Source organism: Aethalodelphis obliquidens, unplaced genomic scaffold (assembly GCF_003676395.1).
Source record: "Aethalodelphis obliquidens isolate GAN/ISIS:26980383/991018 unplaced genomic scaffold, ASM367639v1 scaffold7, whole genome shotgun sequence".
NCBI classification, from domain to species: Eukaryota; Metazoa; Chordata; class Mammalia; order Artiodactyla; family Delphinidae; genus Aethalodelphis; species Aethalodelphis obliquidens.
Window position 1 is genome coordinate 54,783,638 of NW_020837951.1, and position 26,356 is coordinate 54,809,993.

General features: G+C 35.9%; 1 protein-coding gene across 3 annotated transcripts; it reads left to right on the top strand.

The window, feature by feature from the left end:
• Positions 1 to 20: 20 nt before the first annotated feature.
• Positions 21 to 24,655, top strand: CDC37L1 (cell division cycle 37 like 1, HSP90 cochaperone). Of its 3 annotated transcripts, none has more exons than XM_027105806.1 (7): positions 21 to 327; positions 5,640 to 5,921; positions 8,827 to 8,920; positions 15,783 to 15,898; positions 16,261 to 16,383; positions 20,119 to 20,283; positions 24,057 to 24,655. In XM_027105806.1, the coding sequence occupies exons 1-7, from the start codon at positions 196 to 198 to the stop codon at positions 24,156 to 24,158; spliced, it is 1,014 nt and encodes a 337-aa protein (XP_026961607.1). In that variant the 5' UTR covers positions 21 to 195; the 3' UTR covers positions 24,159 to 24,655. The 3 variants fall into 3 exon arrangements, with proteins under 3 accessions (XP_026961607.1, XP_026961606.1, XP_026961608.1); XM_027105805.1 differs by having other exon boundaries at positions 100 to 327; positions 20,119 to 20,540; positions 24,057 to 24,163; XM_027105807.1 differs by lacking the exon at positions 20,119 to 20,283 and having other exon boundaries at positions 103 to 327.
• Positions 24,656 to 26,356: the final 1,701 nt, after the last annotated feature.

The window sequence follows — 26,356 nt, forward strand, 5'->3', positions numbered from 1 at the left end:
CAAGTGGAGTACGTCTTTTTCCGCCGTCCGCCGGTGGCGCGGCACAGGCTGGCGCCGGGCGTGCGTCGGCGTCGCCGCCGGCAGAGGGATTCTGGGTAACGGCCCCCCCGGCTGGGGCGGCTGGCTCCGCGCAGTAGGTTCCGCTCACGGGAAGTCTGTTGGCAGTGGGGATTGTAGGGCCGGGGGTAGCCGGACATGGAGCAGCCGTGGCCGCCGCCAGGACCTTGGAGCCTCCCTCGGGCAGAAGGTGAGGCTGAGGAAGAGAGTGACTTGGACGTGTCCCCCGGTTCTCCTCGCTACCCGCAGCTGCCCGGAGGCGGCACCCAGGTGAGACGGGGCCCGTGTTCTGCGGGGGGATGGAGAGGAGCCGTCACCAGGCCCCCAGAGCCCTCTGTCTCTGCGACCCTCTTCTGTGCCCTGTTCTGAGCCCCCACCTCCCCCTTCTCCCGCCCCCGACTCCCGACCCCCAACCTCGGGCGTCGGGAGCCTGAAGCCATCCCATCACTTTGTAGCATCTACTGAGGTCTTCGAAGAGGGTCTGGCCATATAGCCCCAACCTTCACCTCCACGCACACCTTTTCACCTTGGCTAATTCCTCACCCTTGGAAGAAGTTTCTCCCCTCCACCCGTCTTCTGACGGTACCCAGATTTGGGACAGCTCACTCTATAACATTGACCCTTTGTCCTCTTGTGCCTGCTCTAATCCGAGCACTTTATTCTTTTGAAGGCACTAATATTTGTGCACAGTTGATGGGAACAGTGAATGGTTGTGTTTCAATAATTCACTGAGCTCCTGACATAAAGATTTGAGATCCAGTTTATTTCACTGACTTTTGACATCTGAGCAAATTCTGTAAACCTTGCTATTGATGCTGGCGTAAATCTCGCCCATTCGCGTGGCCATTTTCCCCTTACGTTTCTGATTTTAGTTTTGCTTCACACGATTCTTCAGTAAAAATATATAGGCACACGTTTGCCTTTTCCTTCAGACTTCTTCCTCAGATTCCTGCCGCTACTTCTGGTTTTCAGCCCAGCCTTCTTTCCTCTGAAACTTATCCAAATGTGATATACTGCCACTTAGGATTTTCTTGGTCCTATCTTAGGGAGTGCTTAGGTACTCATATCACCTTGTCCCGGTTTTTCTCCTAACCTGAGTGTTTTCGAAGTATATTTCAGGATCACGGACTAAACACTAATAGGTTCAATGAAATGGATTATAGGTATTTGCCTTCTAGGCTTCTTGCAAAATGGGATCCCCCAGGGCTTAACTGAATTAAAACTGTTTTTCTCTAGACTCATCTTGTTAGCTGTTAATGAAAATGAGTGATTTAAATTGTTTGCCAATAAGTGTAGGGTCATCGATCCTATGCCCAGCTCACAGGGTTGGTTGGCTGCACAGAGAAAAATGCTGTTTCATAACCACAGACTGTACTTCGGCCAGCCAGTCACTGGGAAAGTACAAGACATTTTTTTAGGAGGACAGAATGAGAGTTGATAGGTTGGTAGTCACCCACTAATTATGGATCACTGGTGTCATCTTTATATACAAAATGTGTTATATAAGCACATAATGAATGTGTTACAGAGATAGAAAAAGAATGAACAGCAGCTGCCATTGTCAGTTTTGAAGGAGTATAGAGAGGATAGAAAGGTCTCAAGAATTTCACTGCATTGTGGTTGAATCTAAAGAGTAACCTAAGAGAAACTGAATTTTAAAAATAGCTTATATTAATTTATAAGCTTATTTAGCTGAAAGGAATTTTAGAAATGATTAGGCTTAAATCCTACATTAAAAGTGATTTCCCTGAGGCCATGTAGCTAGGCAGTGGCAGAATTAAAACTAGAATCCACTTCTGACACCTAGTACAGTGTTTTTTCCCACCTACTGTACTGCCCATCCTGTGATGTAATGTAAAATTTTATGTCTGAAACTAACTTTGAATGGTACTAAGATTTGCAAAATGATTTCTAATCCTAAATTAGTTCATGTGTTTATAACAAACCTACTTACTTGTCTTGCTGGATTTAAGTTTTAGAACTTAAGTTTTTCTTTTGGAATATTTGGAAAGAATAAAATATTTAATTCAGTTTATAAACATTTTATAATCTTTATAAAAACAGCCTTGGTGTAATTTTACCAAATATAGGGAAACTAGCTATATTAATGTCATGTGTGATATATAGTTCTGAGATCCAGTTAAATGCAGTTTGGAACTTAGAGATCCTGTTTGGGAATTTTTTTTATGTAAAGTTACATTAGTAGACCTTAATGCTAACAGTTCTTTTTTCAAATCTTTGTTTATTAAAATATAATCAATCATCTCAATACATGTTGGATAGTTTACTCAAATGCCCAAACATAGTCTGTGTAGTCTGTGCAGAAGGATATAAACATAAATCATTTTTAGAATTTAGAAATAAGATTCTGTGTTTGATTTGAGAGGTGATTTGAGAATTTGCTCCCGCATAATTTGACAATGCAAGATATTTCCATTTGTCCTTACCTTTCTTAGTATTTCTTTGTCTTTTCTTACAAAATAAATTATATAGCTTCATTTTTCTCCTCTTCCTAGTCCCTTTTTAAGCATAGCTAGTCTGCAGTTATTCTTAACCCTATTCTAAGGTAGCAAAAAGTAAAAATAAATACCTTACTTGGTTGGTTAGGACCAAGTGGTATCTGGGCTCCAAACCTGCTAAACAAGTAAAACATCTGAATAGCAAGTGTCCACATTCCCTCCAATAGAAATCTAAGTTTGCCTGAAGACTTAGCTAAAAAAGAAGCCTTGCATGCTACTTGTCTTAGAATTCCTAACCACCACTAGTCTATTCCAAGAAGTCGAGTCGTTTATTCATCTAAGATTTATTGCATTCTAGCCCCTCAAGAAGCTGATAGTTAAACAAATAAGCACAGTATTGTGTGAAAACACCACTGTAGAAATATGCATAACTTGGGTGGAGAGGGACAGGGTAAGAGGGAAGGGACAAAATGCTGGAATCTGGGATGGAGATAGGAGGTTTAGGGATGGGGGAGTTGTCACATTGAATGGGGTGGAGGGGTGGGAAGGGGATGTAAACAATAAGCAAACAAGTAGAAGAGTGACTAGGACTGAGTCTAGAGAGATAATAGGAAGTGAGATCATGAGGGACCATGCCATGCCACAGAGTTTGCGCTTTATCCCAAGACTCTAAGAATCAGTAAAATTATCATATTTGTTTCTTGGAGAAATCACTCCAAGTCTAGAAGAGTAGAGAATGGCTTGAAATGAGAAAGAGTATATTTATATAATTAAAGTGTGAAATTACAAGGGCTTGAATAGTGATGCAGATAAGGGAATAGATTGGAGTAAAATTATTCTGAATACCTAGTTTGAAATTGATCTACATTTTGGCTAAGAAATCATAAAGAATGTGCCTTTAGCTTTTGTTTGATAGAACTGAGGAATATAAGGAATTAAACATCCGTCACGATGCTTTACACGTGGTGGTTCAACAAACGTTAAAAGTGGGCTTCCCTGGTGGCACAGTGGTTAAGAATCCACCTGCCAGTGCAGGGGACACAGGTTCGATCCCTGGTCTGGGAAGATCCCACATGCCGCGGAGCACCTAAGCCCGTGTGCCACAACTACTGAATCCTGTGTACCCAGAACCCATGCTCTACAATAAGAGGAGCCACCGTGATGAGAAGCCCGCGCACCACAACGAAGAGTAGCCCCCGCTTGCCGCAACTAGAGAAAGACTGCACGCAGCAACGAAGACCCAGTGCAGCCAAAAATAAATAAATAAAATAAGTTTATTTAAAAAATTTTTAAAAATAAATGTTAAAACTAATTACTGTTGATTCTTAGTAGAACAGAGTCACCACCTAACAAAACTTAGAAGCTTTTGCACAGCAAAGGAAACCATAAACAAGACGAAAAGACAACCCTCAGAATGGGAGAAAATATTTGCAAATGAAGCAACTGACAAAGGATTAATCTCCAAAATTTACAAGCCGCTCATGTAGCTCAATATCAAAAAGAAAACAACCCAATCCAAAAATGGACAGAAGACCTAAATAGACATTTCTCCAAAGAAGACATACAGTTTGCCAACAAACACATGAAAGAATGCTCAACATCACTAATCATTAGAGAAATGCAAATCAAAACTACAATGAGGTATCACCTCACACTGTCAGAATGGCCATCATCAAAAAATCTACAAACAGTAAATGCTGGAGAGGGTGTGGAGAAAAAGGAACCCTCTTGCACTGTTGGTGGGAATGTAAATTGATACAGCCACTACGGAGAACAGTATGGAGGTTCCTTAAAAAACTAAAAATAGAACTACCATACGACCCAGCAATCCCACTACTGGGCGTATACCCTGAGAAAACCATAATTCAAAAAGAGTCATGTACCAAAATGTTCATTGCAGCTTTATTTACAATAGCCAGGACATGGAAGCAACCTAAGTGTCCATCAGCAGATGAATGGATAAAGAAGATGTGGCACATATATACAATGGAATATTACTCAGCCATAAAAAGAAATGAAATTGAGTTATTTGTAGTGAGGTAGATGGACCTAGAATCTGTCATACAGAGTGAAGTAAGTCAGAAAGAGAAAAACAAATACCATATGCTAACACATATATATGGAATCTTAAAAAAAAAAAATGGTCATGAAGAACCTAGGGGCAAGATGGGAATAAAGACACAGACCTACTAGAGAATGGACTTGAGGATACGGGAAGGGGGAAGGGTAAGCTGGGACAAAGTGAGAGAGTGGCATGGACATATATACACTACCAAACGTAAAATAGATAGCTAGTGGGAAGCAGCTGCATAGCACAGGGAGATCAGCTCAGTGCTTTGTGACCACCTAGAGGGGTGGGAGGGAGGGAGACGCAAGAGGGAAGAGATGTGGGGACATATGTATATGTATAACTGATTCACTTTGTTATAAAGCAGAAACTAACACACCATTGTAAAGCAATTATACTTCAGTAAAGATGTTAAAAAAAAAAAACAGAGTCACCAGGGTGTACCAGTGACTTTTTTTTTTAAACAACTTTGTCTGTTTTGATTAGGATTAAGTTAAAGGTTATCTATCTGATGTAGTCAGTTTTAAATAGAAATTTCCAATAATAACAACTCAGATTACCAAGGATTGGGATAACAGAGAGAAAATAGAAACCAAGAAGTGATTACTTCTAAATAAAAGGTTCTTTGAGTGAAGAACTTGCAAAGCAAAGCTCTATAGAGGTCTGCTTTTCACCATGTTGAGTGATAAGATGATGAACTAGATTTAAGCTTTTGTTCTCATTATTCTGTTTCAGGATTATGAAGACTATAAATCAAATGTTTGTTGAGGTCCCGCTGTATGCAGGACACTGTGCTAGTTGCCAGGCTTTTTGTTGCTGTTAGTTGTCAGGGGAGAGGCACAAATTAACAACGAAGCTTAGAGTCTAGTTGATGAAACAAGGTCTATAATATAAAACTCTTAACTGCAAACACAGAAGGCTGGATACCTGTGTACCAAAAACATTGTACAGAAATCCGTGACTAATAGAAATTTGAACTGTGCTACATAAACATACCTGTTCTGTTGCCTTCTTCATTTCTTAAAAATACTGTTTTGTTTTGTTTTTTAATACAGATATATAGCCATGGAATTGAAATGGCTTGCCAAAAGCAGAAAGAGTTTGTGAAGAGCTCTGTGGCGTGCAAATGGAATCTCGCTGAAGCTCAGCAGAAACTTGGTAGCTTAGCACTGCATAACTCTGAGTCCTTGGATCAGGAACATGCCAAAGCACAAACAGCAGTATCAGAACTGAGGCAACGGGAAGAAGAATGGCGGCAGAAAGAAGAGGCTCTAGTACAAAGAGAGAGAATGTGTCTGTGGAACATGGATGCCATTAGCAAGGATGTTTTTAATAAGGTACTCTCTTTTATTGGACCATAATGAAAGAAGGAAAGACTGAAGTGTTTGTACAAACCAGTTGTGCATATCTGTTAACAAAGCAACAGAATCTTATAAACAGTATTCAGTGTTGACAGTTTAGGAAAAGTGATTGTTACAGAAATGTGTTATCCCCAGTAGTGTCTAATGTGGGTAGTCCTTAATCCAATTATATGGCTACAGCATAGCACACTGAATATAAGCATGGGTTCTGGAGTCAGACTGCCTCAAATCTCAACTTTTCACAGGCTGGCTTTTGACCTTGGGCAAGTCACTTCTCTAAGGCTCAGTTTCATCAACTATAAAGAGTGGGTATGAAAACTAAATAAGGTAACATCTTAAAAGTAGATAGCATGGGGTCTGGTATGTGGTAAAGTTCAGATGTTACCAGTGCTTTCTGATGTTGCTATGCTTATCAGCTTGCTTTCAATTTTGTAACACTAATGTATAGTTACTGGTTTTATCAAATAAAACAAAGTCTCTCACTGTTATTTACCAGTATGTATTTAGTAAACCTCAGACAGTAATCTGGTCTTAGTGTTACAAGCATTATTGCTGAAAGGAGTAGTAAAATACTTTTGCCAAGTTAGTTTATTAAGAGCGGTCTTCTGTTTCTCACTGGATTACGTATATAGGCCTTATTCTTTGACTTTTGTATCTGAAAAAGAAGTGGGCAATGAAATAAAGTCATTTTCATCTAATGTCTAAAGTAGTACTCTTTCTATTTGTACTAAACTTAACTCTCAAGACTTAGGTATGGACTGCTTATTCTTGTCTAAGTCCGCATTCAGTTTATCTTTAACCGTCATTATTCTCTACACGTAGTGTGGAACACTACTTGTTTCTGCTCTGGCATCCACTCTCAGCACTCCCCCCGAAGCACCTTTAATTTCCTTCCCCTGGACTAGCTCTGGTCCTGCTACAGCAATAAGTAATACACACAGGTAAATGTCTAGTACCACTAGCCCTATCAGTACTTCTTTCTTTAATGGAGATAAATTGTAAGAGTACAACATGCTTCTTGTAAAAAACAAAAACGTAAACCTGTAAAGTAGAATTGAAAGGCTTCCTTCATTTCCATTTCCCAGAGATGACCACTGTTAACAATGAGTCATATCTTTCTAGACTTTTTCTGTGATTGTACTAATTTATATATTTTTCTTTCCCCTCAACAGAATAATTCTTTCACTGAATGACTCGCTGTCTCTGTATATGTTGTTCTAAGGGATGTGTCATCTTAAGTATTACTTTATTTCTGGTTTGCATTTATACCCCAAAACTATTTAAAATAGTTTTTTTATTCCAGAGGGAATTGTCAAAACAATGTTTCTTTGTTTATAAAGTTAATGTCTCTTCTGTTAACACAGTGGTCACAAAGAAAATATTTTTGTCTCTTCTTTTAATTGTTTTTTTTTAAAGTTGGATTCTAACATAGCTTACATTTATACCACAAATTAATTAGGACTCTCTTTATGTTCCAGTCATTTGCTCAAAATCGTACATTGATTTTGTCTGGGAGCTTGAGACTTGAGAGGACTGGTCTAGGTCTGCGCTGTCCAACTTGATAGCCACTAGCCACATGTGCCATTGAGCACTTGAAATGTGGCTAGTCCGAATTGAGATGTGCTGTAAGTGTAAAATACACGCCAGATTCCGATGGCTTAGTATCAAAAAAAGTAAAATATTCCATTAATAATTTTTTTGTGTTGCTTACATGTTGAAATGATAATATGTTGGATATGTTGGGTTAAATAGATATGTTATTAATTTCATCTGTTTCTTTTGCTTTTTAGTGTGGCTGATAGGAAACTTTAAATTACATTTCTGGCTTGGATTATATTTCTATTGGACAGTGCTGGTCTAGATGGAGAATATATAAAGAAAAAAATGCTTTTATTTTGAAATATGTAAACTTGTGTGTTTCCTGATTGTAAACTGTCAGAGAGCTAGTTTTCAATTTTCATTTTTGGCAGTGATGATCTCAAGGTTTAAACGTGATCACATAATGTTCTGAGAAATTGTTCTGCCAGTTTTTCTGGCCAGATAAAAACTTCATCTTCGTCTGTTTTATGACTTATTTAACTGAAAAGAAGCACTTCCTTAATAGAAATTTGTACTTGATTTCAGAATCGAACTGTTTAGCCTCTCCTAAAAAAAGTTTACAGCAAAGGTCTGTTTTAGGTTTATGTCTTATCAAAAATTTTGTTGTAACTATACTCTATATGCTTTGAATTTCTGAGTTTGTTTCCAGCAAGAACTCCAAAGATGACAGTAGAGCTGCAAATATTTGATGGAAATGAATAATGCAAAACATAAATTATGCATGTAAAGGATCTTTCTATACCTGCCTTTGATAGGGAAATTCAGTTTTACAGAAGAGTTAATTCATTTGTTTTTCTCTGTTGATTTCTAAAATAATTGTATAATTTTCTACATATATATCACTTTAAATAAGACTAATGAAACTTCATTACAGGAAAATTTTAATTTTTTTTTTTTTTTTTTTTTTTTTTTTTTGCGGTACGTGGGCCTCTCACTGTTGTGGCCTCTCCCGCTGCGGAGCACAGGCTCCAGATGCGCAGGCTCAGCGGCCATGGCTCACGGGCCCAGCCGCTTCGCGGCATGTGGGATCTTCCCAGACCGGGGCACGAACCCGTGTCCCCTGCATTGGCAGGCGGACTCTCAACCACTGCGCCACCAGGGAAGCCCAAGAAAATTTTAATTTTTAACAGAGTTTTACAGATGAATTTAATGATGTAATATGAGTTTACTACATCACCTTTTTATAGTGTGTATGCGAAGGATTGCTAGGCATTCAATAAGTGAGAAAGAAAATCCAATTAGAATATAAAATCTGATTTTAACTTCAAAATTTTTTCCTTAGAGTTTTATTAATCAGGATAAAAGAAAAGAAACAGAAGATGAAGATAAATCAAAATCATTTATGCAGAAACATGAGCAGAAAATCAGACATTTTGGTAAGTCTACTACTTGAGTTTCCTTCTTTTGTAATGTTTGGTATCATAAATATGTGTACAAAAGGTGGATTTATAAAATGGGGACCAAAAAGAAGACGAGTGACAAACTCCAGTTGCATAGCTGCTTCTGGCACAGTTGTATAGCTCTTGTTTTAGACTTTTTTTTGGTCGTAAAAAAATAGAGTGACAGAGTAAACTGAATTGTGAAGAAAAGCAAAATTCAATCTATTATTATATAATCCTACCCTCTAAAACATGGTCTTTTTACCACCTAGATTATTTCCCAACTAGTCTTTGCTTTTGTCTTTTTTCATCTTTGCTTCCTTTGTATCTGATTATTTTATGGTTGTAAGATTAGCATTCATTTTTTTCAGGTTTTGGATATGATGCTATACAATTTATGTAGATCCTTCAACTGTTATTCAGATAAATAATAAGTAATAGAATATAATTTATAATAAATAGTAAGTAATAGAAATACATATACAAAGAACTGAAAAATAGTTTTCTCTGTTGGGGAAAAGCAGTGGGATGGGGGTTGATTTTAGTGAAAGCTTCCCAGAGGAGAAACGTCTGAGTTAGATTATAAGGAACGTGTAAGAGTTCTCCATGTAGATAAGGGAGGCAAGGCAACAGCATGTCCAAAGGCAGAGTCGGGAAACAGTATGCTATGTTCTAAGAATTATAAGCGGTGACAATACTGCTGGAGTGAAAATGCTACTGGGAAGTATATATGTGTCAATTTAGTAAACATAGTTTTTATTTGGAGTATGTTAATAAGCTATTTAAATGACATTTTGAGACCTTTTTCCTATTGGTGTTTCTCTCCCAAAGTATTTAGAATTTCATTCATCCTTATGTCAGTATAACGGATACTACTTTAGATTTTTTTCCTTTTTTTGCAGTTTATTCATAGAATTATTTCATAAAGTTTATTCATAAAATTTATTCATTTTTCTCATACTTTTTATTTTTAAATAAATTTATTTATTTTTGGCTATGTTGGGTCTTCGTTGCTGCGTGCGGGCTTTCTCTAGTTGTGGCGAGCGGGGGCTACTCTTCGTTGCGGTGTGTGGGCTTCTCGTTGCAGTGGCTTCTCTTGTTGAGGAGCATGGGCTCTAGGCGCACGGTCTTCAGTAGTTGTGGCTCGCGGGCTCTAGAGCACAGGTTCAGTAGTTGTGGTACACGGGCTTAGTTGCTCCATGGCATGTGGGATCTTCCCGGACTAGGGCATGAACCTGTGTCCCCTGCATTGGCAGGCAGATTCTTAACCACTGCACCACCAGGGAAGCCCTCATACTTTTTATTTTTAAAAAGTGAAATAAGTTACGTATTCTGTTTAATTCAAGAATAGTGTCTGAAGAAGTAAGCGAAGTTTATTTTTGCAAATATTATCATTCCAGTATTATTTATAATAGAAAAAATGGATATACAGTCATCCCTTGGGTAGATGTTAAAATCTTTAAATAAGCAGACCCCTGAATTATAAGAATAAAAAGCAAAAATTTTGTAAATGCATCTTAGTTGTGATAATGTGAGTTGCAGCTCCCACCTACAGCCCTTATTTCCCAGGCCTGCGCGTTCTGTAGGAAAAGGAGTACCATGTACTGATTACTCTTTCAGAGCATGATGCATCTGGTAGAATAGCATCCCTCAAGGTGCTTTCACACAGCTCGCATTCTGTAGGCCAGTTGCTTTGGAGCCATGGGAAACCTAGTGCATGTAAAATAGTTCCCTCACTTTTTCTATAAACTGAGTGCTGTGGTCAGAAAGAATTTTATTTGGGAAAATATCCCTACCTCACTAGGTGTAGTAACCCACCTGGCACTATAATTATGTGGGTCTTCAATAAAACATTTCACTATCCTATAAAACCTACTGCTTCTGTGTAGTAATGTTCATAAGACCAGTGAATTTCGTGAGCCTGTTGTCTTCATTTCTTTTGCTGTAAATTGAGTTTTGGGGTCAAGAAATAATGTGGTATGGGGAACAACTCATTTAGTAAGACCACAGATGCATTACTGGTAGAAGCATGGCAAAGAGGGAGGGCAATACCAGATCTCAAATGGTCTTGTTCAAGTGAGGAACCACTGGTCCCTCCAAAATGAAACGGGACCAAGATTATCAACCTATTACTTGATGGTTGGCTGGTCCTTCCAGCTTGATGGTTGGCTGGCCTCTTCAATATTGAGGTTTCAGCACTGGTTTCTGCTACTGGTAAATTAGGTATTCAGTGGCTAACCTGGAATACCCTTGATGAAGAGATCCCATGCTGTTGAATCTCTGCATAATCTCAAATATACCACCATGACTCCTTAGTTTATAAAATATTGTACAATCAATCAGATGGCTGTGGAAATATGTGACTAATAAACAGTTGTTTTGCCATTGCATGAGTGGGCTTCCATGTCTCATCCTTTAATACTAACCAGAGCCTTACTGTCTTCAAAGCCAACCAGACCTGACAGCCATTCCCAGATTCACATTGTGCCTGTTTCTTAGTGGAAATACACTTGACTTTTCGCTTTGGGCAAGATATCCTACTTGCCACAGCCCATTGGATCCCCAGAAATGTTACTAAGGTAGTAAGTAGGCTCCCAAAATTTTCCTGTGTTTTTATTTCCCACTTTCTGGCATGTTTGTTTGTATCATACCGAGACAAATGGGATACCTGCTCCTTCTTGCTCACCAAGTTCCATCAGAGTGCAGTAGACCAGTTTGCAGTCATGTGGGATGATGAGATAGTCAAAGTCTCTGCGGACTAAATTATGGCACAGAGTTGATGGAGAGACCTGAGGCAAGACAGTGAAAGTTTAATAATTGTCCCACCTGGGTGGAAGCAGATGTTTCTGGAGTTGTGTGCTTGTTGTAATAGAGGAAAAAAAGGCATTTGTCAGAATAATGACTACATTCATATAATCCTTTGAAGTAAACGCATTTGGAATAGCAGCTGTGATTAGAGCTTCTTGCTGGAGGCTTTCCAAACTTGGTTTGCATTCCAGACTCTTGGAAGACATGGGCCTAGAACATGGGAGGTTGTGAAGGGCTGCAAAGGCTTGACACTGTACTACTTTGTGGTCTCATGCGTATGTATATTCTTCAGACTTCCTCCTAAGTTTCCCTTATGGTATCTTTTGATATTTTTTGACTGTCTTTCTTATATTGCTTTTATTACCCCTTGTAATTAGATGGAATTTACCATCTAATGATTAATGGTACAACCATGTCATGGAATATTGTGAAGTACTGATTTTTTCCCCCATATTTATGTTTACTTATTAATTTAGTTAATTCATGTTTTATAAATATAAAATACCAGTTTAGAAATAAAGTCTGTTTTCTTTTAAACTTCACAGAACAGTTTTCTTCAAAGTCATATGCATCTTTGACATCACTGTCTTTATGATGATCAGAGCTGATTTTTGGTGATCTAACACAGTTTTTCATGGCACATCATCTGTTCACTTCCAACCAAAGTTAGCTGTGATTCAGCATTTTTTTGAATCTGTGTGGGATGTTGCCACTGGAGATTTTGTTAAAAGCTGTAAATATTTGCATAGATACTATGTTAGAATCAGTTGTGCTGTAGGTGGATATTCAGTCTCTTCAATGTAATCACTTACATATTGCTTTTCAAAAACACATCAGTATCCTATTTTTGAAAAACATTTAATAAAAGTACTCTTAGAATGTGAAGTGAAATGAGTAGGAAATTAATATGTATGATATGATTCTAATTTTGTTTCTCTAAAAGTCATTAAAAAATAAGCCAGAGGGAAAAATACATCAGAATGTTAACATTGATTACCTCTTGTAAGCATTGCAGGTGGTTTTTATTTTCTGGATTTTTCGAATTCTTCACAATGAATATACTTTATTTTTATAATCTGAAAAAAATATTTTTAAAGAGTTTATCCTAAGAATTCAAGGATGGCTTAACATTAGAAGACTCATTAATGTGATTCACCATATTAACAGATTGCAATAGCATAACCACAGGACTTAGTGATAAGTTTGATGTGGGAGGAATGGAAATGTCAGAAGAATCTCTGAAATACCTGATTGGGTGACATGGAACCTAGGAAGCAATGTAGATGGGCAGGGAGAGAAGAATGGGTTCATTTTCAAATAAGATGAGTTTATGTGCAGGCATGTAGGTAGAAGTAGCTGTCTGGTGGTAGGTGATTGGGAATACAGGAGATCTGGAGCTCAGGATATATTGAAAAATAGGTCATATATCATTCATTAAGAAGTTCACAACCTAGTTGGGAGGTTTTTGGTATATTGACAAATTAAGATACTTAGTATAATTCAAAGGATTGAAATCTTATCATTCTATCAGTATAATGAAAAAAGGAAAGGGAAATAAATAATGAAGTGTATTTGGGGACCATTTTAGGAATCAGATGGAATATTGAGAGCTAAAGGGTGGATTGGGATTTAGACATTCACCAGAAAAATATATATGGGTGAAGATACATAATTAAAATATTTTAATTTGTCAAAGTAAGGTTTTTCAAGCATTCAGAGAAGTTGGTTGGCTAGTTTAAATGACTAGATTATCCTTAACCAAAAGATTAGCTTAGGGCTTCCCTGGTGGCGCAGTGGTTGAGAGTCTGCCTGCCGATGCAGGGGACACGGGTTTGTGCCCCGGTCCGGGAAGATCCCACATGCTGTGGAGCAGCTAGGCACGTGAGCCATGGCCACTGAGCCTGCGCGTCTGGAGCCTGTGCTCCGCAACAGGAGAGGCCACAACAGTGAGAGGCCCGTGTACCGCAAAAAAAAAAAAAAAAAAAGGATTAGCTTAATATTTGATGGATGAATGAATGAATGAATGAATTGTTCATATTGTGTTAATAATACCTAGTATTTATCAGGTGTTTACTTTCTGTCAGGTACTGTTTTAAGTGCTTTATATGTATTAACTCCTTTAGTCCTCACAAAAATCCTATGAGTTATTTGCTGTTTTTAGCCCTCTTTTACACATGGGGAAACGTAGGCATAGAGGTATAATAGAACTTGCCCAAGGTGTGGTAAGGCCAATACTTGAACCTAGGCAGTTTAGTCCTAGAGTCATCATGTTAGATTGTGTTACTCTCCATTTGATTTTAAGTTTCTTTATAAATTCCAAAGTAATATGTGTACTTTCTGGTATGTTCTGTTCCACTAAGCCATTGATTCTCTTGATATATTTTGTTCATAAAATTCCACACTCTTCCCACAGAGGTCTTAATGGACTACCTGTAATGTAACTTCTCAATTTCATAATAATTTAGTATGCATTTTTGAAATCAAGTATTGACAATTATTTTTCAGATAAAGAAAAGCTATGGTCATCCTCAAGTGTTAATTTTGTCTCAGTTATTAAGTAGTTTAAAACCTTTAACGTTTAGTGACACCCTTCTTCACGGCCCCTACAAGTGTCACTAACCCTTTCGTATATATCTTTCCTGCAAAAGAAACCAGAATGGGTAGGAATTTGGTGCCTGAGTAAGTCACAATGCTGCCCATGGAGAAGTAAACGGAGAAGCAGTGATCTCTCTGAATGGTTGATAGAGTTAAAAATATTCCCTCTTCAGAAGTTTAACAAAGCTAAGGCAAAATTGCTTTATAGGATTTATTTTATGGCTTCAGGTATAAGAAATAGAATTATGCTTTCTTTAGCTCTGACCACAGAAATTATTAATTAGATTCTTTATATAATTTGAGAAGTAGTTTAAAGTAACTTAAATAATCATTGTTTCTCAAAATTTAAAATGACCTAGTCACTGTATCCAAAGTGTTGGGGAAATAACTCTCTAAAGCTTGTAAAACTCTTTATGAGAAAATGCTAAAATGCTTTTTTCCAATTTTTTAAATGAGGAAAAAAAATCATTATTTTTATTTAATTTCCATGTGTTGCTGTGTATTTCTCAGAAAGACATTTGTCCTCAGTTTTGTTTTTACTTGTGTTCTGATGTGGAACTTCAGAAGTTCATTTTGTGTCTAGAGGAAAGATTTATTGCCAGACTATTGAGATAGCCTTATAAAATTTCCATGATGACTCAGTAACTTTCTTGGACGAGTCTAAATAAAGCTCAACACTTTGCTGGTTCTGTTAATTACTTGGGTGGTATCAACTTTTTGACCAAATTTCTTAACTAATTTGGGTAAAGATGACAGTACACCTTTAGTAGTATTTGGACTGGTTTGGTATTCTGAAGCAAAATGGCAGCTATTTTCAAATATGCTTAACTAATTTTAAAAAGATTTTGTTTTCTATGTATAAACAGTCATCATGACTAAATGGTTAACATCACTAAAATGGTTAGAGTATATTTACTATTATAACACTTACTGGATTGGTTTCCCATGCTGTTGACATTTTACCACATTATCTTAGACATATTTTAATAAATTAGAAGAAATGTAGTTTTTCTGAATCTTTTATTAAGTCTTTGTTTGCTCAGTGTAGTTTCTTGAGGTTTTGCTTTCTTATGCATCTTTCTAACAGAAAAATTTGTATTCTCTGAATAAATAATATTGAATCTCCTGAAATTATCTGTACTTACTTTAGCCTAGAATGACCAGGAGTCTCTATTTGCCTGGGACTTCGGGCATTCCCCAGATGTAGAACTTACGGCTTTAAACCAATCACCCTACTTTAGCCTGACATTATTTGAAATAAAGTTTGCTATGAATTTTGAAAGCTATTTCCAATATGCTGGGTATTGCTTTCTTATTGCTCTTCATTTGCTCTTTTACCATAACATACTGCTATGGTAATGTGAGTTGTCTTTAAAGAGAATCATTTTAAAATACCATTTCTTTGCTTACAAGAGGAAAGTATTTGACATTCATAGTTTAATTCTTTTTTTTACAGGTATGTTAAGTCGATGGGATGATAGTCAGAGATTTTTGTCTGACCATCCATACCTTGTATGTGAAGAAACTGCTAAATATCTTATTTTATGGTGTTTTCATCTAGAAGCTGAACAGGTATCATGTGAAACTTGAATTTCTGGGAACATTAGTGGAATTCTGATTTACTTTTTTCTTTTGTTTTTTCCGTTACTTTAAATGAAAGTAGGAAGGTCATTAAATGAAATTATAATTTTGTTTTGTTTTCACATCTACTTGAGCTTACTGTTGGAATTTTTTTTAGTTATTTCAGTTAGCATAGGGAAACTTGTTTCCAATGTGCTTTCCCTGCCTGCCTGCCCCCTCACCTCTCTTGTTCCCATGTATTGATACTATAAACCTTTTTCTTTTTTAACCTATTTAAAAATCATATTTTAAAAATCCAAATAGTAATCACAATATTAAATATATTTCTTATAATTTTAATCTGTTACTTTCAGAAAGGGGCTCTGATGGAACAAATAGCACATCAAGCAGTTGTAATGCAGTTTATTATGGAAATGGCCAAAAACTGTAATGTGGATCCAAGAGGATGTTTTCGCTTATTTTTCCAGAAAGCCAAAGTAAGTAGCTATTTGGTATTGTTAAATGGGAAGGCTAGGTTTTAGCTGAGACCTCTTTTGTCCATACACATCAATGGAAGCCATCCAACCAGGATGCCACAGGCTAAATTCTGTAGATTTTATAAGGAAAAGAAAAATTATATTGTTGTTTTCATGCTAATATAGATTTAAAGGAGCTATATAAGAAGCTACACTATACAGCATGTATGTGAAATTGAGAGCCATTCACATGAATGTATGTATTCAGGAAAATTAGAGGAATGGTTAAAAAAAATCTGTAGTACACAGAATATTATGCAGCCATCAAAATTATATTTATGAAAAGTTTTTAACCTGAGAAAATGCTTTGCTATAAAGTCAAAAGAAGTGATACATGTTTATATATACAGGATGAAGTCAGCTATATTAAAGAAAAATAGGTATGTCTAGAAAGATTAAATAACATTTCACACTCACTAAATTTACTAATTTAAATTATTACTATAATTTAAAAGTTGTACAAGAAGTAGAGCAATAAGAATTCACATGCACTGACTCTAGGAGTATAAATTGGTATAACCTCTTTGGAAAATTTCCTTGTAAAGTTGAACAAGACAAGTGCTTACAGCGAGAAATTCTCCAAGGTATATACCCTAGAGAAAAATGTCTCAACATGTGGTCCAGGGACACTTGAGGGTTTTCAAGACCCTTTCCATTAGTCCTGAGTCAAAACTATTTTCATAATAATACTAAGATGTTATTTGCCATTTTCACTCTCATTCTCTCATCAGTGTACAGCATAGATTGATACAGAAGCAGATGTGTGAATACAGCTATCTTCTGTTAAGCCAGACTTCTCACTAAATTGTTTGTTTTGAAAATAGTTTTTTTTAAAAAAAGTATGTTATAAATGTTAACATGTAATGAGTTTGTTATTATATTTCAGTTAATATATATTTAATTCCTCAGTTTTAATTTCTAACACATAAGTATTGATAGATATAGCCCGCATAAACAGGAACTCTTTAGGTTCCTCAATAATTTTCAAGAGTATGAGGGAGTCCTTTGACTATAAAGTTTGAGAACTGCTGCCCTAGAGACACTCATGTATGTGCTTAATAGAATTGTTCATAATAGCAAAAAGTCTGGGAACAACCCAAATGTCTGTTAACAGTAGAATGAATAAATTGTGGTATATTCATTTGGTAATATACTAATCAGCATTGGCATGGATAAAAAGACAAGAAAGCAAAAAAAAACCAAGTCTTAGAATGATATATCTGGTATCATTTTTTTAATTTTATATTTTTTATAAAGTTCAAAAACAAGCAGAACTAAATATATTTTTGATGATACATAAATTTTAAGCAGTAAAACTGAAGAGGCAAAGGAGTGATTAGGACAAGTTACAATAATGGTAACCTCAGAGAGAGATGGAATGCTCTTTGAAACTCATCTCTAAGATACTAGTAATGATCTATTTCCTAATTTTTGTGGGTACATAGTGGGATTTTTGCCCAATAAATTGTACGTAAATATTTTACATGCTCTTTTTTGCATATATGATACATTTTAGCATACACAGTTAGAAGTTAGAAGGAAATATACCGAAAGTTTAATTTTGATTATACCTGCGTCGTAGAAGTATAAGTGATTTCCATTTTCTTTTTCATATACTACAGTCAACATATTTCCTTTTATAGAGAAAAACATTGTGTTTTTAAAATAAAAAAAAGTAGTATGGCAGCAGTCCTACCTTCTACTTCTACTGTTAAAATACAAAATTTTCCCAAGACGGTAGTTTTAATGAGTAAACAATTTTTTAAAAAAATAAACTTATTTATTTATTTATTTTTGGCTGTGTTGGGTCTTTGTCGCTGTGCGCGGGCTTTCTCTAGTCGCAGTGAGCAGGGGCTACTCTTCGTTGTGGTGCGCGGGCTTCTCATTGCGGTGGCTTCTCTTGTTGCAGAGTACAGGCTCTAGGTGCACAGGCTTCAGTAACTGCAGCACGCAGGCTCAGTAGTTGTGGCACCCAGGCTTAGTTGCTCCACGGCATGTGGGATCTTCCCAGACCAGGGCTCGAACCCGTGTCCCTTGCATTGGCTGGCAGATTCTTAACCACTACACTACCAGGGAAGCCCTTAATGAGTAAACGATTGAGTTGGTATTTTAGTTAGGCTTCTGATGACTATTCTAAATTTTCACTTGACACATAGGCATTAAAAAAAAAAAAAATCATACTTTCTTTTTTCATCTTACATTAATGGATATGTTTGAACTAGTGCTTAGTAAGATAACGGAACATAGTCAAACTATATGTATCCTTGAAATTTACTTTGACAAAATAGAACTGAACAGCTATGCAGTCTTAGATCTTAACATTGTGCTCTTAATAATTTCTTTTAAATTAAGGAATAACTTTCATGAGGTGCTTGCTTTGTGCCAGGTATTATTCTAGGCACTTTACATGGATTAACTCATTAAATCCTCATAACATTTTATAAGGATTTTTATTTCTTTTTTACAAACGAGAAAATTAACATAGAGAAACTGAGCAAGTGACCCATAGGTTGCTTAATAAAACAAAAATCAATCAAGTCTCTCTAGATCTAAATCCCTAGGCCTTAGGCATGAAGTAAGGTCAGCAGTTGTGTCACTTGATTCCTTTAATGGTTTGCTACATAACCATTTCAGAAGGACTACTTTTGGATATGAAGGCTAACATTGCATGTGTCCACACGAGTACCATATATTGACTAAAGTGAAATGCTATAATTAAAGAAATGATTCCTAAATTCTTAAAAAGACAGAATGGCAGCACAGAACATTGTCTGCATTATTTGTATAGATATTGATGCTAGTAACTAATCCATAGGTTTTAATCCAGTTACACAACGTAAACTACATTAAAGAAAAAAATCGCACTGCAGACGAATGGGCCCATTGATGTTCAGGAATGAGACTTCGACAAAATCTCTTCCACCACTTGAACTTAAATTCTGTGATCTATTGTGTAGGATGTGCTCTGTGTCATTTTTTAATCTGCAAAGGAAACGTTTATAATTGGAGGCTACTGCCAAAAGGATGTTTTGCGTTAAGAATTTTGCTTTATATTATATACACCTTGGGAGAGAATTCCCTTCCCTCAACATAACTCATCGTACTTTTTTCTTTCCATAATCTTGAAAAGAAGGTACTTCCTTAACTAAAACACTAAGGTATTTTCATAACGAAGTTGAATGTTGAGTTTAATTGGCTTTCATGGCTTTTACAAATAGGGATTTTAGGGTCAGAGAATTACTAATAACAATAATAGTGTTCCCTCATTAATTGGTAGAGAATTAGAAGGTTTAAAGAATATCCCTTGGCTGTTGCTTGGCAGTGGGAAGAGGAGAGGAGAAAATGAGAGGTTAAATGAGGACTATTTTGGATCCTGTCAAGAATATAGATAAATCAAGAGAAATACAGGGGAAGCCTACCTTCTTTCATTTTATTAGTGTGTATGTGTAAAGACGGGTTGTTTCTTATTAGTTTGTTTTATTTTGCTGAAGCAGAGGGAAATGGAACAAACCAATCTTTAATATTCATATGAAACAGGCAGTTTTCAGAAATCTGACAGAGATCTTGGTGGTTTCTACGTTGAAACTATTCACCTCATCTTTACTTCTTCCACTTCAGGCCTAATATATGCTTGCTAGAGTTTACTCTGGTCTGGAAGTCTTGAAAAACACAGTCTTTATTTTTTGTGTTTTCTAGGCAGAGGAAGAAGGTTATTTTGAAGCATTCAAAAATGAACTTGAAGCTTTCAAGTCAAGAGTAAGACTTTATTCTCAATCACCAAGTTTCCAACCTATGACAGTTCAGAATAATGTTCCCCATTCTGGTGTTGGATCTATAGGTTTATTAGAATCCTTACCACAGGTAAGTTGGAAAAGTAAATATTTATTTTATAAATGTATTAGTTTACATAATTTTTGTTCTTTTGAACTTCTCTTTCTTCTTATACATTATATATGTGTGGTCATTTTAAATATTCTTGCCTCAAAAGATAACTCTGAGTTTCATCTCATGCCATGTTTTAGCATTAAATCTTGTTCATCTCTTAGGTATTTAGAGAGATACCAAATTCCACTCCTTTAAATACAGAAGGGATGAGGACCACCTAAGCATTCTTAAGGGCAAGTGTTACCGATTGATCATCTCAATCATAAACTTCTCAAGATGGCTCCTGAGGAACATCTCCATTCTAAGTAGAACTATACTGTTAAGATTTATTGAGATGAATTAGCTTCAAAGCATATGTCCAAGTAGCAACCAAGATGATCTGTTGCATGAGTTTAGTAGTATTATCCTTTTGAATGTTGGTGTTGCCTACCAGATGTAACATTTTACTACAAATTAATGTAACTTATGCTAAGCTGTTCTTTATGGTAATATTGGCCAACTCTTTGAGCCCCTTGGAAATCTGCTATTACAATAAGCTAAAACCATGTCACTAGTGTGAAAGAATTTATGTCAAAGAGGAGGTTGGACCACAGGTCTGCCTGATTCTACTTAGGATTACTGTTTTAAGTTATTAAAAGTTACTGCCCATTTTGGTTCTAGTAGCATTTAAATTGAACCAGTCATCTCTCATTTCTCATTTTCAGGCCCTAAGATTTTAGGAACAGCTTTAGCCAGTTTAGCCTGTTGCCTACACAGTGAAAGGGAAGTCTCACTCAAAAGGCAGTGTGGGGCTTCCCTGGTGGTGCAGTGGCTGAGAGTCCGCCGGTTTGTGCCCCGGTTCGGGAAGATCCCACATGCCGTGGAGCGGCTGGGCCCGTGAGCCATGGCCGCTGAGCCTACGTGTCCGGAGCCTGTGCTCAGAGTGGTAGAAATTGAGATTTTCAATATCTTGACCTTATGTATCTATAATTTCACTATTCTGGTTATATGTATTGTAGGCCAAAGGGACAATTTAAGGAAAGCAATTGATCACATTCAACTCAGCCAAAAATATTATTTTCAAGGATAGAAATAATTAAGGTCCGATTTTTAAATAATTAGTAATGTTAACCCTTAGTTAGACATGTAAGCAATATTCTCTCTCAATTTATCCTACACATTACCTCTTAATGCTGTTTAAATAAAATGAAAATTTTCTCTTCAGTTCTGTGAGAAATAGCCCATAGGGACGCAGTCTTTCCAAAGGAATTTTATGACTAAGTCTCTGTAAGTTCAACATATAAACCTCCTAAAACTAAGGTGTTACATAATGAATGCAGAGGAAAAGACTTTTGAAGGATGTTGTTGATTCTAAACGTAAGAGGGAAAAGATAAGATTTCAGCTAGATCCACAGAAACACTGTTATTTGAGAGAAGGATAAGATGATAGATAGGATAAGATGAGAGACAACCTGAGGGACTAAGTTGTCAACTGAGAGATTTGGAAGAAGAGCTTAACCATAACAATAACATCCCATTTTTATTATATCAGTTTATAAATTGCAAAACACTTTTACATGGTGTCTCATTTAATCTTCTCAAAAATGCTGTGACACATTTTCATTCATTTTATGGATGAATAAACTGAACCTCCTGGAGGTTAAGTAATCTACCTGAAGTCAATACAGTAAGTGATGGAGCTAATATGCTAATCCTGGATTTCTGTTCTACTCCATTGCTCATTCATTCTCCTACATCAGGGGTCCTCAACTCCCGGGCCGTTGACTGGTACCGGTCCGTGGCCTGTTAGGAACCGGGCCGCACAGCAGGAGGTGAGCGGCGGGCAAGCGAAGCTTCATCTGCTGCTCCCCGTTGCTTGTATTACCGCCTGAACCATCCCCCCACCCCTACCCCGGGCCAGTAGAAAAATTGTCTTCCACAAAACCGGTCCCTGGTGCCAAAAAGGTTGGGGACCACTGACCTACATCATAGAATATTGTTGAATCATATGCTAGAAATAGGACAAGACACTCAGTTGTGTGCTCTTGGGAGGAACTGGTCTCTGGGACAAGAAATGTTTTGAGTATGTTATTAGATGAGAATATAGGGTAATCAGTGGAATTTAAGTGTACATTAGGTTAGGTATATTGATTGCTTTTTGTTTTTTTAAGTCTCCTCATGATGATGTCTTCAGTTCTTAAGGAGGTGGGTAGATGAATTCTAGAGAATCTCTTTAGCCAGTTCTAATACTCAAAATTCTCCATGAAAATCTGGAGCCTAGTCCTAATAGAGAGTAATTGTAAGCTCTGTTCTGAAGGCCTTTGGAATTGGGCCTGGATGGTCAGAAAAGATCTTAGCACTCTGTTTCTTTGGAGAATGGGATAATGTAACAAGATTATTAATAATTTTTTATAAAACTTAAATTTGGATAACACTTTAGCTTTTAATCTTTTTTTAATTGACAGCAGTCTCGTGAAATAAGCCAAATACCATTATCATTAGCTTTGAGAGAACTAAACCAAGGCCTCTTGGACAGAGATATAAGTAACAGTTACCTTAGGCTTATCCTGTATACTAGCTTTTAATGTTATTAAATTTTGATGAATTATTTTCTCTTTGAGGATGGCATTATACTAAGTGGAAGAGGCAGGGTTAGAACTGAGGTCCAAAGTTATTTTAGTGTTCCAGACCTCAGTCAGTTATTTGTGCCACTTCCTTCATAAAAACCTGATTGAGAATAATCCAACTAACTTCTGGCTTACTTTTTGATTTTTACAATAAAAGAATCACAAAGTATTGTACTTTATTAAGGAGACCTTTTGAAAACCCTGCCTCCCTTTGGTATGGGGAGGTTTAAGATATCTATGCCCTGTGTGGACTGTTTTCCTCATTGATGTTTATTAAATAAGATAAACAGATGAAAGTAGGTGATACATAATAAAACTCTAAGTATGAGCAGATATTCAGAACAACTGATAAAACTGAATTCTTGGGGAAGAATTTCCTAAAGTCCTAGGTCTTAAGGGCTTAGGTCTCTGTTCATGATGCTGTAATAATAGTGGGTTTATTTTTGCATTTATTGAATAAAGTTTTCTGTTCCTAGTTTTAGAAATGAACAAATTAGAATGTTTTTGAGTTCTGCTGTTTAAAAAATAAACAAAACCTAAATTAAACTGTTCTTTTGTTTTCAACTTTTTAAATACGAGTCTAAGTACCTTTCAAAAGATTAACAATTTCTCACTTGGGTTTGTTTTAACCTTTGAGAAACCAAAATAGACTCTGAAGATAGCTATAATATTTAGTTAGTAAATATATTTTTTCCTTATTCAAGTGCTTTTGTAATTTTAGTATTTACTGTTATAATTAGTAATCTTCGTAATACATATAATACATTGCTGGCTTAAAGCCATGTTTATCTTTTAAATTATCAGTAGCTATGTACATATAATCATATGGAAGATATAGTCTTATATGATTAAATAATTAAAATTATAGAGTTTTGTTAAACAGAGGAAAAAGGTAGTGTTTATTACATTTCTATTTTTCACATACATCATTCTCTCTTTATCACATCTCTTTGGATTAAGTGGTAATAATCTATTTAATTTTTTTCTTTATCTTCTTGGGTTTCAACCCAAGTCTGACTTCAAAGTCCATCTTTTTTCCTGTTCTGCTATACTGCAGAGAAATAGAGAATGCAAAACTGAATATGCAACTGCATATACTGGCATAAAACTGATTATCATTCATTCATTCTTTTTTCTTTTCAGAATCCAGATTATCTTCAGTATTCTATCAATACAGCTCTCTGCAGTTTAAACTCAGTGGTACATAAAGATGATGATGAACCCAAAATGATGGACACTGTATAATTTGGTTAAGACTGCTGAAGCCAAGTGCTATTTTGTTACAAGAAAGGAAGAACTTGGCTATTTTCTTGACACTTTTATGGGTGCTGCACTTTATTTTTGTTCGGTTTTTGATGGGAGGGAAAACAAAGAGTACTGAAACGTTTTGTAAAATTTTTTTCATGTGCTGCTAGGTTTTTTTGTTTTTTTTTTTTCTGAAGAGAGGAGTGGTACCACATGTTGCAAGAAGTCAAACTGGACATTATTTTGGTTTTTTTAGCTACTAAATTTGCCTTTAATCTTATTGTTCTCAATTTTGGAATCAAAGTATGAAAATCTGCACAAATGCAATGTTTACAAGAACTGGTTGATTCTAGGAGGCATCTGCTACAGTCTTTTTATATGGATATGTACATGTCCTACTCTACAAAAATGATTAAAGATAAAAATGTACTTGTATCCTATTGCTAATTTAGCTGTCAAATCTGGTGTTTCATCATATTAAAAGCAATAAATCAGTAGTTGATAATCTACTTTACTAAGTAAGTGGGGTGGTACAAATTAAAACAAAATATTTCTCCTTAAAATAATATTACATTTGTTTTTTCGGCACCATCAGTTAAATCCTTGACTATAATATCAATTTTATATAGATACTAAATTTATCCCCAAGTATTCTCAGAACTATATTCCTTAGTAGTTGATTTTACCCTGTTGACATTTTAATATTAGGGTTATATAGTGATATAAAAAGTGATAAAGCTAATACAGATTTTTTTTTTTTTTTTTTACTGAGAGGAACTTCAATCTCACTCTTAATTTCTTTATTTGACATAGTCTGGGATCTCTCAGGGAGCAAGTTTTAAAAGAATACTAATGGCCTGTAAGAACAAATAGGGAAAAATAATCTGATTTTTAAAATTGTGCTTATTGTTTGTTTTACTCTGATATGGCCCAAAGACTTTTTTAAAAAGGCAAGAGAAATCTTTTGGAGCTAACTACATATTTCTAAGAATTTGGTGATCCTTACTGGTAATGATGGCTTTTACTACATTTGTCATTCCTCTCTTTAGCTCAGTTACCATGGAATGCTTCTGAGCTTTACTACTTCCTATATAATTCACTTTAAATATGCCAGGATATTTGATTATTCATTTTATTTGGAATGAGATGACAATGTTAATTATTCTGTCCTTATTATTTGAGGATTAACCTTCTGACTTATAGGAACATGAGCTTTGATTTGAAACCAATGTAGTCTTTGGCTCAGTCCCATTGAGACTAGTAGCAAACATTTAGAAGATGACTAAATGGGATTTGGACTACGCGTCTCAATTTGAGAAGCCAGGTAACGCCAAGGGACCCACATGGTGATCAGACCTGTTATCTTGGCCTCATTTGCACCTTGTTTTAACTAATCTGAGGTGATAAGGCACTTAGTACCCATAGAAATGGACTGGAATTATTGAATCTACGTATGTAACATCACAATCTTCCTGGTTTTAAGAATAAAGCTGTTTTTGTGCTTTTGATATAAATACATACTCTATAATAAAATGTTTGACTAATTTATATGGTAGTATTCATCAGCCTGAATTTTTTTTAACCAATGACCTAGTTATAGAAGTTTTTTTGTTGTTGTTTTCTGTTTTGGAGCAAGCTCTTGCTTTTTCCTATCAAATGGAGAATGAACATAGGAATAAAATCCCCAGTTTCACAGAAATGTAACTTGAACCATTACTTTTCATTCTTCTCACTTTTCCCCAGGATTTGCCTGTAAGCTTTAAAATTGTTTTGAATTTCATTTTGCCTTAGGTTAGAGGTATTAAAAACTGAAGACTGGAAGGAGAGAAATTATCAACCGAGTAAACTATTCCGGAAGGATTTTTTGGCTTTTGTTTTCTAAAACAGAAGAACTATTTAAAATTTGGCTATGTGTATTCTTTTACTTTCAAAGGGAAGTGTTGTATCAGTGTGAAAGTGATTGGATTTATTTTGGGAACTACTGACTGATGCCATAATTTGCAATAACTTACAATTTAGCAGTACTATAGTACTCAGAACAATAAATTGATATCCTTTTTATTTTTCTTTATTTTGCTTTACTACTAAGAACTAACTCCTATTAGGAGAAATGTCTTCTGTTTCTTAAATAATAAGAGTATACTAAGCAAAGGAATAATTTATATTTCACGTTAGACAATTTTCTCCAAACTATACAA

Bases quoted from the DNA above. Each gene is read 5' to 3' on its own strand.
- CDC37L1 (XM_027105805.1), top strand. From the start codon at position 196: ATGGAGCAGCCGTGGCCGCCGCCAGGACCTTGGAGCCTCCCTCGGGCA. The intron at 328-5,639 runs GTGAGACGGGGC...TTTTTAATACAG, and splicing joins TGCCCGGAGGCGGCACCCAG to ATATATAGCCATGGAATTGA. The intron at 15,899-16,260 runs GTATCATGTGAA...TGTTACTTTCAG, and splicing joins TTCATCTAGAAGCTGAACAG to AAAGGGGCTCTGATGGAACA.